Below are 15,643 nucleotides of genomic sequence, written 5' to 3' on the forward strand. Positions count from 1 at the left end.
TCCCTTTGCTGATGAAATAAAATAATTTGATATGTTATTAAAATTTGGTTTTTTGACTACAAATTAAAGGGTAACTGAGACGGATGAAAAGTAAAGTTTTATACATACCTGGGGCTTCCTCCAGCCCCCTTCAGGCTAATCAGTCCCTCACTGTCCTCCACCACCCGGATCTTCTGCTATGAGTCCTGGTAATTCAGCCAGTCAGCGCTGTCCGGCCGCACCCCGCTCCCACAGCCAGGAACATTCTGCACCTGCGCAATAGTGCTGCACAGGTGTAGTATGCTCCTGGCGGCGGAGTGTGTGCATGCGCACTACGCTTGACTGACTCAAGTACCTGGACTCATAGCAGAAGATCCAGGTGGTGGAGGAGGACAACGAGGGACTGATTATCCTGAAGGCGGCTGGAGGAAGCCCCAGGTATGTATAAAACTTTAATTTCATCTGTCTCAGGTTTACTTTGTTACACAGTAGTACTATACTCTACATATCCACTCCCCACAGAGCTGCAGGGAATCCACTGAGAATGCTGTGCACATTGAACACAGAGGTGTTGTCTGTTTACAATCTCCTCATTCCCCTGCAGAGTACCTGCACATCATTCTTACATGCACCCACACTTGATAGATGTTCTTTGTTCCGGTTGTACCTTTTACAAGTACTCTTACCAAGGACTAGTTTTACTCTAAAGGGAATAAATATAGTAGTCTACATATCCTTCTCACTTCAGTTGTCTTTTAAAATTCCTAAGCGTTGGCAGTTAAGAGACGAATTTCATGTTACATACTTTTAATCAACAAAATTGTAATATGCAAATTAGAGGAGTCGGAGTCGGAGTCTGTGGAATCCTAAACTGAGGAGTCAGAGTCGGTGGATTTTTGGACCGACTCCACAGCCCTGGAGAAAAGTACATTTATATGCATGTATTTTTCATTTTACAATTTTCCATTATGGTTGTCCTTTAACCTTATTGCTGGTTATCCCGAGCTGGCCAATCAGTGCCAGGCAGCGCTTAGGGGTGGATGGGGATTCCCTCTGACGTCCCGACGTCGGTGACGTCATCCCGCGGGAAGCCCTGCAGAAAATCCCGTTCTGAACGGGATTTCCTGCTTGCAAAGATTGCCGGTGGCGATCGAACTAGCTAGGGGGGTGCTGCTTGTCAGCGGCTATCATGTAGCGAGCCCTGGACTCACTACATGGTTTAAAAAGAAAAAAAAGTGGTGCGCCGCCCCCTTGCCCTCAGAATTGGAACGGCAAGGGGGTTAATACTTGGCAAGCCGGGCAGCTGGTATTGCTTAAATGGCAATAAGGAAATTAAGACCTCTCACCTTGGGTTCTCTTAAAGCCTGGTACACTCCTTCAGTATTTATCTTTATATAACATTTCAAGTGGCAGTTTTTAAACAGACAGCACATGAAAGGTGAGCAGTGTGTTCTCTCTCTCCTGAGGAGAGCGCAGGGGGACAAATGTCTTTGAAGGTCCGGTAGAATAAAGAGAGGACACAGATTGTGAAAACTGTACAAATAGTTTAAAGTACAACTGTATGAGAAAAATTTGGAGGCTGCCATATTTGTTTCATTTTAAACAATACCAGTTGCAGGGCAGTCCTGCTGAGCAGTAGTGCCTGAATCTCACCAGAAACAAGCATGCAGCTAATTTTGTCAGATCTGAAAATGTCAGAAACACCTGATCTGCTGCATGCTTGTTCAGGGTATATGGCTAAAAGTATTATGCTGGGAATACACGGGTCGATCCGGCGGCCGATTACCGTGTATCCCCAGCATTAGAGGCAAAGGATCAGCACGACAGCCAGGCAACTAGTATTGCTTAAAAGAAAATAAATATGGCAGCCCCCTATCCGTCTTGCTTCAATTGTCCTTTAAAGGGAACCTGAGGTGAGAGTTGTGATTCCTATCCGTTATTTTGTATGTAGTTCTTGTGGGGTGACGAGCAATATGCAATTTGGTGCCTAACCCTAAGGCCCCGTTCACACTGCATGCGTTTCCAGCCGCGTTTTGGAAACGCGCGCAGGTGGCCGACACGCACGACATCAGACATTGCATAGAGTGCAATGTCTGATGTTCACACTGCATGCGTTCCGGACCTGTGCGGTCCGGGAACGCATGCTGCATGCATTTTTTGTAAAAACGCATGGCTGTCCCATTCACTTTTCAGTGATGGGATCAGCCACGCAACGCACACAAACGCTGATGGCGTGCGTTCGTACGCGTTGTGGTCCGCACGCGTTCCGCACGCATGGCCATCCGCGTTTGTGATGTGAACGGGGCCTTAGACCACCTCTCTGGTGGTGCCTAACCCTGAGAACCCCTTCCCCACCTAAACCTTAAAGAGGAACTCTAGTGAAAATAATGTAATAAAAAAGTGCTTCATTTTTACAATAATTATGTATAAATGATGTAGTCAGTGTTTGCCCATTGTAAAATCTTTTGAATCCCTGATTTACATTCTGACATTTATTACACGGTGACCTTTTTATTTGTTGGCAGATGATGTAGCTGCTGCATTCTTTTTTTGGCAGTTGGAAACAGCTGTATACAGCTATTTCCCACAATGCAACAAGGTTCACAGACCGGAAACTGCCAGGAGTACCACAGTCCTCAGAGTTTCTTGTGGGAGGGGTTTCACCACAATATCAGTCACACAGCGCCCCCTGATGGTCTGTTTGTGAAAAGGAATAGCTGTCTCGTGTAAAAGGGGGTATCAGCTACTGATTGGGATAAAGTTCAATTCTTGGTTGGAGTTTCTCTTTAACTCTCCCTCTGCTGCAGGGCCGGGATTTGTGGCAAGAAACTCAATTTGGGCACCTTAAAGGCGCAATGAGACCCAAAATTTAGCTTTTATTATGCACCAAAATTTACGTTCTTTACTGCATATCCTGGCCATTATAAAAGCCACGACTTGCGAAAGAAGGTTAATTCAAGTACCCAGAGGCGCCCAATAGTGGGTGCCGCCATGCGCCCAAATTTCCGTGGTTTTTTTTGCCGTAAATCGCAGCTTTTATAATTGGCGCCTATGATGCTGCCATTTTTTCCATGAGGGCTCCTGTATCCTTGTTTCCTGATTCACTTGGAAGGAGATGTGCAGTATGTATAGGAAAGCAGCGATGAGTACAGCGTTCTCCTATACAGTACACACTTGGCAGCCCACAGTACATTTTCCTGGAGGGTTCCCGTAAGCTGAAGTGCAGCTCTGTGTATAGTATTTGCCTTGGCTGAGATCAGTCTTGTTCCATGCTGAGCCCAGCCAAGCCCTCACAGCAGCCTGCAAGGCACAAATGTAAGCCGCACATTACTGAACTTTGCTCAGATAAACTTTACGCTGAGTATGGAGAACATATGGGAGAAGATAGGAGACCGGAAGGGCAGAGAATTTCTCCTTTCTAGCTCTCGAGTCCCTAGAGTGAAGCTGGAGACATGTCGCTGCTCGGTGACCCCTACAGGCCCTCAGGCGGAATGCCTTTTAATCATAAACTTGACTTGGTTAATCTTGTTATATATAAACACTCCAGCCATATTTCAATAAAAGGGCTGACCTGTATGCACCATGGCTCAGCACAATAACACTGTCACGAGTTTCAAGCAAGCATTTTTTTTAAAGCATTATTCAAATAAATGTGACATTATCCATATCTTAAAATAACAGTCCTACTTCTATGCTTTCTGCCACAGTGTATTTTTAACTTTCACTTTAAATGCTGCTTTCAGTGGTTTACAGGCATGGGAGCTGCCATCTTGATGATGATGTCTGCATAATTTGCAGGACTCTTAAAGTGGTAACTGTCAGGCATAAAATAAAAAATCAATTCTTTATTTTTATCGGGTAAACAAGTAATAAGGATGTAACAAGGTTATCCAAAAGTTAAAATCACTATTACTTTTCTTGTTGATAAATGATCATTCCCCAGTTTACCTGACTCTTATTTGGTACACACAAAATTTGGTACACAAAAAGGAAGTTGCAGGGCATGCTGGGTTGTCCTTTTTTTCTACTCTACTTCCCCCTCAGACTTAACTAATGCAGCCTGATTGGCTGAAGCCTCTTTCCCTCCTGTTTTCCCCTCCCACACCTTGTTCCTGTGATTGGCCAGTATTTCTCATGCTGAGACAATGCACTCTATAGTGAAGGGTGGGCAATGCATATACAATCAGGCAGAGGAGAGCAAAGCCTCATCTAGACGGAGCGATCCAGCGGCTCGACTCTTCCGCATCCCCACGTGTACCCGCTCGCCCACGCGTGTGTCGGATTCGATTTGTCCCCGCCGGCGCCGCTTATCTTCCGCTCGATTCCCTGCCATTGCCCCCTCGTGGGAAACGAGCAGGGAATCTGCGGTGGCGAGATCCGACCTGTCGGATCTTATCAATAGAGCCGCATTAGCGGCTCGATTGATGAGCCAAATTGCCGCCGGATCGCTACGTGTAGACGTAGCTTAAGGGAGGAAATGACATCATGATTGGCTTCAAAATAGCCACACTTAAAATGGGAAATGCTAAGAAGGATTTTCTCTTTTTTTTTTTTTTTTTTTTTCTGTAGAAAAATCACTAAAATCAAAACGTGGACAGTGCAATACATATGTTATGTAAGTAGAGCAAGTATTTATTTACTTATGTGTTGTTTTTTTCTGAGATAGTATGACTGACAGCTCCTCTTGAAAGTGTACCCAAGCTGAAGCTTGGGTGCAAATTGAGATACTTATCTAAAGAAAGGGAAGCCTCAGAATTCTATTGGTGCTTTTGTCAGTGCTCAGATGTCCCTGTCGCTGAGCGTTGCCTCCATGAAGATTAGCGACAAGGCATTGTCACTAGTCGTATGGGGGCCGCACAGCTTCTCTTCTTGCAGCATGGCTGTGCAAGCCTGCCCATGCGCAGTGCAGTAACCCGGAGCCGTGCTACTTCACATGTGCGGTCGTTCTCACGTGGCTACTGCGCAGCCACGCTGCACGAAGAGTAGCTGCGTGGTCCTGTGGTCCTGATGTGGAGAGAGACCACGCTCAGTGATGGGGGACATCGGACCACCAAGGGAAGCCTTAATAGGATCCTGAGGCTTCCCTCTCTAGGTAAGTATCTCAATTTGTTCCCAAGCTTCGGCTAAGGATGACTTTAAAGCAGACCCGAACTCTTGCACAGCACACAATGAAAAGGCTTTATTCAACATACAGTTGCTGAAAAAATTCTCTTCCCTGTGTCCTGTGTTCTGTGTGTGTTTGGGCAGATAAACCTGTCGAATTAGTTATTATCAGCAACAACTCAACTGCAGAAGAGCTCTGCCAAGGCAATTCTCCAAATAGTAAACATTCTGCAGAAGTAAAACTTCATGTTTTTTATTAGAATTTCCATAAATTGTAATGAAGGATTTTTTCCCATAAAGGTTATCATGCTGTGGTTAATATTTGAAAACAGCAAGGAAATTCGGAGTTAAGTTCTACTTTAAGCCATACTCAGGTGAAATGATTATATGAATATTGGGCAATCTCTTCTACCCAATCAAAAATAGCTAGAGTGCATCACATTGCAGCCTTCAATTTCGATCAATTCTCCGTTGAAGAAGTGCTGTGCTAGCGGTGCACTGCGGCTCTGGATTGATGTGGAAGTGGCCATTGCAAACAAGTGTCTACAGAATGCTATATTCCTGGCTGTAATCCTGATCATGTGACATCATTCCGGAGTAAACCATTCACCTGGGATAGGAAAGCATATCAAGTAGTCTTTATCCGCAATACGGAGTTCTCCTTAAAAGCATACCTGAAGCTGTCTACAGTAAGCTCATATAGGTATGGTCACGCTTAAAGCGAACCTGAATTGAGAACTTCCTCTCTGCTCTAAAAGATAAGCAACAGCATAATAACCTTTACAGAAAAAACATTTCTTTGTTACGGCTGATACAAATCCTGCAATAAATCTGCAATGTGTATACTTCCTGCTTTCATGGAAGCAGACATAGAGTTAACATCCTGTGTTTACAAACTAGCTGCTCACCAACATTCCTGAGCTGACACATTTAAGAGATCAAATTACACTTGTGATTACCAGTAGTTACAGATGAGGGGGAATTAGACAGACTAAACTCTCTTAATACATACGGGGTGCATTTCTCTGTTTTCCTTCTATCCTTTGCAAGTGTTCAGGTCCACTTAACATGGGTTCCTATGGCTGCTCCAAATCCGCCCAATTGACCTGTTTTGCTGACAGGATCTCTAAAATTGGGTAGTCTTCATTCATGAAGCAGAGAGTAACACCCCTTGAGAACACTGGCTGGGTGGGGCAGAACCCCTCTGCTTTTTTTCCCCATGCATGAGATAAAGAAATAAACACAGATTACCTGCTATAATATTTTGTGAACGCTTGTTTAAAATGGATTTCTGCATTCATTTGGGCAGCTAGTGCAGTAGTGCAGAGTAGCCTGTGCTGGTAACTTACTCGCCTTCATCTATGTAACGGCCGCTCCACTGAACCCGCCCTGAGCCCCGACGGGTCCAGTGGCTTTAATAGACGCGATCCCCGCTCTTTGAGTGGCCCAAAAGGCTACCTATCAAGTGAAAGGCAGCCTATTGAGCCAATCAAAGTGTGGGGACAGGCTCAGGTCGGGTTCAGTGGAGCGGCCGTTACTTAGGTTACCAGCACATGCTACGCTGCACTACTGCAGCACAGCGTGCCCTGAGCTTGCGCCCCTCTCATTAAGCTGCAACTTGATGAATACAGCCCATTATTTTTCCTATATCATGAGGGAAAGGTATGCGGTTATATTGGTGGCTCGGTCCTTTTGAAGTTGGTAACAGCTGTGTTGCCCTCTCCGCAGGTGACAGAGGTGACAGACAGCGCCTATGTGGGCTCAGAGAGTGCCTACAGCGAGTGTGAGACGTTCACGGATGAGGACAGCGGAGGACTGGCTGCTCAGGAGGACCAAGAAACTGAGGGTGATGGAACAGGGCACCGCGCACACAGCTCAGCCACGTGAGTATGCAATGCCAGCCTGTATGTTATGCGCCATTTCAGCGGGTATTCCACCCAGTCCAGATGTGGGCTGCAGCTGGATGCTGAAAGGATCAGTCACTGGCTCATGTCTCTCAGGAGACCAGCATTTCCCCACTGGCATATTCAGCTCTCCTGTCCCATATTAGCAAGTGCTCTAGCAACCCAATCTTCCTTCTGACACGATCATGTAAAATCCGCATAGGCAAGAAGCGTAAGGGTGCCCATGCCTCACTCAGTTTTGCTGGCTGATTGACCTTTCGGTATGATAATGTTGGATTGGCGGAGCATAAATATCACAACGTGGCCACTCCAACGATCTTTCAGTCGATTTCCATCCTAAATCGATCTACAGGATCCCCTAGGAATGCTGGAAAATCTCAAAGAGCTCGATCGCGTGTGTGGCATAACGACCGACAGACTCCTCCTCCCCCCTCCTCCATGTGCAGTGTTGAAGGTTTACCTGTTGCACTGGCATGATTGCTGGCCTCCTCTAGTGTCTGTCGCCACTGTGAGTGCCTGTATCACATGACATCGGCACATGTAGCGATGTCACTACCTGTGCCGGTGTCATGTGGTACAGGCCTTTGCAGCAGCACTAGAGGATGCCAGAACTTGCACCAGTGTTTCACAGGTGAGCCTGGGACTGACACTGCGCGGGGCGGAGTGGGGTTGGGTGGGGACGAGAGACCTATACGATTTTGAGGTGGCAAAAGCTAGATGATTTTCATAGATATAATGCTGAAATCTATTGGAAATTGCTGTGCAGTGTATGGGCAGGCAGTCTGAAAGGCATCTGTCTAATGGTTGATCTACATCACCTTAACTCCTCCCTGAAAAATCTAAGGCAGGTGGGATATGAGATGAGAACACAGATGTAAAGATTGCATTGAGGAGGGACAAAGAGAATTAACAAGAACATTTTCCCTGACATAGTTAGTTTATTATACAGCCCACCTTCATTGTTTATGAATGCTTTCCTTGTAATATTGGCACTTCCAACAATTTACAGCCGGAAATCCCCAGGCTGGTGGGAGGTTTCTTTCCCTGTTGTTACATCACTTGTATTAGGTGCAAACACTGCTGCTTGAATCGTAATTGACAAACATTATGCATTTACTCCACATCGCTTTACGGAGTACGTAGTCATGTCACTAATGCCTGGTATACACAATGCAATTTTCCTTCAGATTGACAGCCGAATCAATTATTTCTGACAGGTCTGATCTGATTTCTGTTTTTCCCTTTGATTTTCTGTTCACTTCCATACAAAATCGATCAGAAAATTGATTACACCATCAATCTGACGGAAAATTGCATTGTGTGTACCGGGTATTACTGTCCCTCAGAGGGTGAGTGGGGGGAGTTGGAGGCCAGTTAATTTATCACCATGATTTTGGAATGTGGAAGGCAACCAGACTGCCTGGAAGGGGATCAATACAAACTCAAGGCAAGCAAGTTCAAATCCTGGCCTCTGTCACTATCTGAGTTTTGAGTGTTATGAATGTTTGATACTGCCCACTCCACAGCCTAGGATGCTGGGTTCAGATAGTCACAGCATGCACAGTGCAGTGTGGGAGGAGAGATGAGCAGGGATGTCATCTGTATTTTCATTGGTTATCCAATCTGTATTTCCATTGGTTGTCAGCCTGATAGGTATCCGCCAGGGGTCATTAAACCGTAGCAGTCTCTGGAGTCACCCTTCGGGGGCTAAGCGCTATACAAATGCATCACAATGCATTATTTTGCTACAACTGAGTGATGTGTTCTGTTGCTACCGGTAATCCCGCGATTCCCAAAAGAATTGCAAATTATCCTATATACTGAACGACACACCTCTGTCCAGAACCTACCATTGCCCAAAGACTGCGCATGCACACCACACCTTTTACCTACCACGTGAACGCCACCTCTGCCTAAAGCTTGTACATGTGTCCACCAAAGCCCGCGCACATACACCATAACTGCTGCCTACAATGGGAACGCCACCTTTGTTCAGAGCCTACCGCCACCCAATGACACAAACGCCTGCGCACATACACCATAACTGCCGCCTACAATGGGAACGCCACCTTTGTTCAGAGCCTACCACCACCCAATGACACGAAAGCCTGCGCACGTACACCTCAACTGCTGCCTACAAAGGGATCGCCACCTTTGTTCACAGCCTACCGCCACCCAATGACACGAAAGCCTGCGCACGTACACCACAACTGCTGCCTACGCGCACATCAAAGCTTGCGCCCGCACACTACTGTCGCAGTGTGTCCTTGTATAATTACACTCTACATTTAGTATATAAGCAGATCAGCTGCTGAATGAGCAGTTGCTGCTTGCTAGCTGTGCAGTTTAACGGTCAACTGGCTGTAGTGTGTGCCGTGCATAATTACATCCTCCATCTAGTATATAGGATAGAGGGGGAGGAGGGAAAACTGTGCAGAACATGATGGAGTGGCTTCTGGTAGGAGGGTGAGTAGGGGAACAGCGGGCTCAGCCTGCACCCAGATGTGATGATCCTGTATGTGGGGTGAGGTCTTACGGATACCCATCAGGGATAAGTACACACACTGGTTCTCAGTAGAGGCAGCCCTGACTGAGAACCACCTGGCGTGTGTACAGGACTTTAGTCTCAGGTGGTCCCTGGGCACTGGAACTCTTGAACCATTCATATAAGGAAGGGTTCTTATAAGCATCTCATTCATGATGCACAAATCTTCCATGTTCTCCTTCTGTACCATGCTCTCTGGTCATCCTCTGCTCCATCTCAGTGTGTGTTTCTCCCTCAGGCCTGAAAGCCTGGAGCTGTCTCTATGTGACATTTCGGTGATCACGGTGGCCGGGCAGGAGGAGCAGTTTGAAGACTTTGGAGAAGGTGCTGAGCCGGATCTGTTCAGCAGTCACTGTGAAGATGAGCCAGACAGTTTTATCCAAACTTCCAGCAGCACCCAGCTCCTCACTCCCAGGTGAGACATCTCCTGCCAGCCTGTCTCCGGTTCAGGAAACTGAGCCTAGAATGAGAAGAAAATGCAGGGACAGAATTTACCTGTTATGGAAAACTACATGTGTAAATAATCAGCAGTTCAGATGCAGTTGGAAGTAAAATTTACTGCGGTATACTGAAGGCACAGGGGGACAGAGGTGACAGTGGAGGGAGACATTGAAGGCACTTGGGAACAGATGTGACACAGTTGGGGACACTAAAGAAAAGGGGGGGGGGCAGAGGTCTGAGGTGACACAGTGGGGAGACAGAGGTGGCACAAAAGGGGGACACGGAAGGCCCAGGGGGCAGAGATGTCACAGTCTTTTGACTTATGGACAGATTCAGGTTAGGAATGAAGCATCAGTCCCTATCTCGTTTGCTAACCTCATGGGACATACTCAGTATTTTCTTAATACTTCACAAACGTTCTTTCTGGAAATAAATCTATACAAAGAGACCAGCCAGCAACTTTTTGTGAAAAATCCCCCATGAGTAGATGAACTACCCCAACACCTGTCAGATTTTGACATACTGTGACATGGGGGGGAAAAATGTAATTTATAGTGCACTGTACTTTGGGACAGATGTACGTCTTATATGTATGTATTTTACTTTTTTTTGTGTGTGAAAGTGGTCTTTTAAAGTGAACCTGAATCCGATTTAGAATGAAAAAAAAGTTCCGTAACCCAAGTTACCCCTCCCGATGCACAGTTCCTCCAGGGGCACTGTTTTGTTCTTACAGGTAAACTTTAAGAAAGGGGGAGAGGGGTGCATATGAGAGGGGAACAGCAGGAGGCATTGGTGGGGAAAAGGATTACAATTAGATTGTCATTATTGCCAATCTGTAGGTAGATTGCCGATGTTAGGTAGCCTTTCCAGTTCATCCATCCCTTACTTCCCTCCCTCCCACTACTAAAGAGCTGGGCAATAACTCACCTTGAAGTTGGGTTCCCCCTTGCTCGCTCCTTGCTGCGCTGCCCTGCGGAATAGTTCAGACCTCAGATCATTGGTAACCTGGCAACAGTAAAGAGACAGCCAGGCGAACGGTGCACAGTGACGGCACGTATACTTCAAATACAGGAAGTGAGCTGTGATGTCACTTCAATCGGCTTCAGGTTCACTATACGTAGGTGACATTTTCTCAGGAAGAGAGTCCTGACTTTTTGAACTGTAGCAGTTTCCTTTCAGATTTACTGTTATATACAGCATCATCACTGTTATATACAGCATCATCACTGTTATATACAGCATCATTACTGTTATATACAGCATCATTCGGTCTTTTACTACAGGTCTAATGTCTGCAAAGCAGGCTGCTCCATGGAAGGTAATGGGGTAACCTGAGGTGAGGCAATGATGGGATGTTCTAAAGAGGAACTCCAGTGAAAATAATGTAATAAAAAGGTGCTTTATTTTTACAATAATTATGTATAAATGATTTAGTCAGTGTTTGCCCATTGTAAAGTCCTTTAAATCCCTGATTTACATTCTGATATTTATCACATGGTGACATTTTTACTGCTGGCAGATGTCACTGGAAGTAGCTGCTGCCTGCTTTTATGGCAGTTGGAAACAGCTGTAAACAGCTATTTCCCAGAATGCAACAAGGTTCACAGACCGGAAACTGCCAGGAGTACCATAGTTCTCATAGTTTCTTGTGGGAGGGGTTTCACCACAACATCAGCCATACAGCGCCCCCTGATGATCCGTTTGTGAAAGGAATAGATTTCTCATGTATAAGGGGGTATCAGCTACTGATTGGGATGAAGTTAAATTCTTGGTCACGGTTTCTCTTTAAAGTGACACTAAAGTGAAAAAAAAACTTCTGATATAATGAATTGTATGTGTGGTACAGAAAATTAATAGAACATTGGTAGCAAAGAAAAGTCTCGTATTTTTATTTTCAGTTATATAGCTCTTTTTTTTTTGTGTGTGTGCATAACATTGCATCATTTTGTCATATTTACAGTTTACAAACTACACTCTGTATTTTAAACTATGAAACAGAGCAGAGCTAATGACCCTTTGAACTTCCCTGCAGTAAACCTTATACATCAAAGAAACGTCAAGAGACAGCTTGAGATAAGTGCTTCATAAAACAGCACTGTAGCTATCCAAGTTGGGTCGGAGAGCTCAGAGAAGCTCTTTTGCACAGATAACAAGTGAAGTTTACTGTACTGGAAACAATACGAGGCTCTTTTCTTTGCTACTAATGTTCGGTTTCTTAGCTGTACTACACATAAAATTATCTCATAAGTTTATTTTCACTTCAGATTCCCTTTAAATAGGCTGTATACAGGTGCCTCTCTAATGTACTATGCATGCAGCAGAGGAGACGGTGAGCCCTGCACCTTCTGTACCTGCTTGAGAGGTTTAATAGACGCCACAGGAAGTATAGAGGGAATATTTTGTTTGACTTCCTTTGAAGCCCATCAAAGACTTCTGTGTGTGCAAAAGAAGGTTCCTCTTAGCTGACAGCTCTGTATTGAGTGCTGGGCACAGCGCCCTTCAAAGCATGAGTGTGTGTGTTTAAACATCTGTGGGTGTGACTTGAAAGAGAAGCCTTTCCACGTTGTAAGAGCAGCTTTATAAGAAGCCTCATTTTCCTCTGCGTCTTCTGTGAGGTCAGATTTGTAAGTTTTTCTTCATGTTCAATCTTTGCATCCCCCTCAGTGGTGCCCCCGTGCCAGAGCGCCAACTCCTGGCACCCCCTACTTGTCCAGCCCATGGGGGCTTATACTGCAGCCAGTGCCACAAGCATATCAACCGCCTGGAAGACTTATCCACCCGCCTCCGATACCTCGAGATGGACAGGTGACACTGCATGCCTGTTACCCACTATGGACAGGGAGAGGGATTCCATCCAATGAGACCCTTTGGGAGAAGGTCATGTGACTGACTAGCAGTGTACTTTGATCCTGCGCCATGGTTACCTCCTATCCCTGCCTTTGTGTGTTTCAAACTTTTAGTTCTTATCAAAGTGCACGGTGGTAGCATAAGAAGGGGGCTATCATAGTACAGAGATATTCACAGTGGCTCTTTCCATTTCCCTCTTACATCAGGTTTTCTTTAAAGTGGATCGGAACTCTTGCACAGGAGACAAGGAAAACATAGAGAAATGCACCCTGTGTATATTTAGAGAGTTTAGCCTAATTCCCCCTCATCTGTGACTAATCACAACTGTAATTTGATCTCTCAGCTGTGTCAGCTGGCTGCCGCAGCAGAGCAATTAATTTGTAAACACAATATGCTAACCCTATGTCTGCCTCCATGAAAGCAGGAAGTAGACACACTGTAGATTTATTGCAGGGTCTCTATCAGCTGTAACAAAGAAAGGTTTTTCTTTGAAGGTTATTATGCTGCTGCATATCTATTAGAGCAGAAGTTCTGAGTTCAGGTCTGCTTTAAGAGAGATTCTGGGCCTGATTTGCTAAAGTCCTTCAGGGCTGGACACCCCTGCAGAATGTAAGTGGGGCTGCAATTACTGAATTACTGAAAACTGATTCCTGTTAGGGATGGTAATGTGCAGCCTACACCAGGGTCATATCAGGCTATAGCAAGGGTTGCTGGGAAGTTAGAGAAATAGTGGTTATGAGATAGCAGTCATATTGCCTGATACATATTTGTAAAAAGGGAGGGTTAAGCAGACTCCTTCTTCCGATATTCCCCAGCTCAGGACAGTACTGTAGGTCCTCTGTGATAAAGCTGTACTCTGGTGTGCAAGATGCTAGTGTCACTGAGAAGTAACAGGCTAGCACCAGGCCAGTGACTCAGTACATAGGACCAGCATGAGCTAGGCCCAACCTGCCAGTCTGGTGTCTGTACAGACATCCTCCTTCTATGGACAGTAAAGCAAGAAATTGTCCATAGCAGTCTTCTTCTGCGTGATTGCTTTAGCCACGGGCACAGTGGGAAGCCTCCTGCTTCTCTCCCCCCCCTCCATAGAGCTGTACATGCCACTCCACATTGCATAAACTGCCACAGGCAGGTGGTAAACTGTCAAGTAAAATGGTCAGATGTAACATTTGGGCCACCATATAGGACTCTGTACTTTGATAACCCCAAAATCTATGCTTGCCACTCATAAACTGCCAGTTTGTATGAGAAATATCAGAGCATTACTTGCAATGGTGATCTAGTCTCCAGTTGTGAAGGGTCTCATTGGGGTCTCTCCCTGTCTGATGTATAAAGGGTTGCTGTGCATGTATGAGATGGTCTGTGCATGACAAGAGCTCTAATGCCTGCTTCTGCAACAACCAGAAATGCATTAACTCATTTTGTCCCTAACTGCCTTTTGTTTTACAGCCTAACCTCATTAATTGTGGCTGGAGCAAAAGAGGTGTAGAATAACTGTCTTTGTCCAATTGGAAGCTTTACCCTCATTTCCTGTGGTCTGACTGGCAACAGGAAGTGGGGACACAGACAAGTAAAACACATTCTCAGAGCCCAGCCACAGCTTTTTAGTGTAGCTTTGGATGTTGTGTTTATGGTTTAGTATCTTTGTAAGATTTTACTGCTTTCTTTTCACTCATGTGGGACATTTCCTACATTTCCTGTTCATGGTTAAGCTGTCATTGGAACAGGAAATGCAAGAAAGTATTTCTTTACAATCCTCCTACCAAAACAGCAAGGGCATCCAGACTGGAAAATACAGGATATAACACAGGCAGAGGTACAACAATGTCTACTGAAACCCCCACTTAAAGCAAAGTTGTTTTTCTATGTGCATTTATTAAACATTGTTACTAAATTTTGTGTAAAATGTTTTTATTGAAAAAGAAGCTACACTGTTTCCAGTAGTGATGGGTCGTTCACGAACGAGCCGGCTCTAAGCTGCAAACGACAAGAGCCGGTTCTCAGTTTTGAAAGAGCCGATGCCTCAGCCGCCCCACACAGCTCTGCATTGCTCTGTAATAAAGGGCGCTGAGGCATGCTGGGAGATGTAGTCCTCCTCTTTCAGCTTGTAGGAGTGTATGGGGCGGAGCAGAGCAGTAGCAGGAGGGATTGCCCCAGTCAGAGAAGCAGTCTGGAGTTGTCATGGAGACGGGGGCGGGGCTTTTACTCCGATTCTGAGTGGTGTCTAGTGATATTTAATTCAGAGCTGATTCAGAGCCGTAAGAGCCGGCTCTTTAATGGGAGCCGATTCAGAAGAGCCGATTCTCCAAGAAGTGACGAAATTACCATCACTAGTTTCCAGAATGAAAAATGAGGGAATAAAAACTTCTGTACCAGTTGATAGATGCTTTTCTGCCACTCAGTGACCTCCAGCATCCTGTTTACTCTATTCCCGCTGTCTCAGACAATCTGAAGCCACTCCTCCATGCTCATGATAGGCTGTGAGTAAGCAGGAAGGCATGGCTTCAGCTGGCAGAGCAATCCCTGTCTCTCTTGTGTGCCCATGTGATTAAAGTGGGTGTGTTCCTGACTCACTGGCACTGAGCGGGCAGCTGTAAGTCGCTGAAGAGGAGATGGGGTTCTTTCAGCTGGTGCAACAGGTATTTTGCCTTTTTATTTCGCAAACACTACCATTTTTTATGATTAAATAAAACATGCCTGTAATTTGACTTTAACAAAATATATACATGGGTACAGTTTATTTTCACCTCGGTAATTCTTGGAGAACCACTACTTTTTGTAGTGATTTTCAGGGAGTGTGATTTTGACCATACGTTTCCTGTAT

At 45.4% G+C, this 15,643-nt stretch overlaps 1 protein-coding gene across 2 annotated transcripts in view; it reads left to right on the plus strand.

Annotated features, from left to right (window-relative positions):
- RAB11FIP3 (RAB11 family interacting protein 3) overlaps positions 1–15,643 on the plus strand; it is a 154,331-nt gene that overhangs the window by 116,030 nt on the left and 22,658 nt on the right. The window contains exons 4-6 of one of the 2 annotated variants that reach the window (XM_068244220.1): positions 6,811–6,965; positions 9,770–9,946; positions 12,637–12,777. In XM_068244220.1, coding sequence (XP_068100321.1) covers positions 6,811–6,965; positions 9,770–9,946; positions 12,637–12,777 — 473 coding nt within the window. The remainder of the gene's footprint in view (positions 1–6,810; positions 6,966–9,769; positions 9,947–12,636; positions 12,778–15,643) is intronic. The other variant, XM_068244221.1, reaches the window with a different exon arrangement.

This window comes from Hyperolius riggenbachi, chromosome 7 (assembly GCF_040937935.1).
Source record: "Hyperolius riggenbachi isolate aHypRig1 chromosome 7, aHypRig1.pri, whole genome shotgun sequence".
NCBI classification, from domain to species: domain Eukaryota; kingdom Metazoa; phylum Chordata; class Amphibia; order Anura; family Hyperoliidae; genus Hyperolius; species Hyperolius riggenbachi.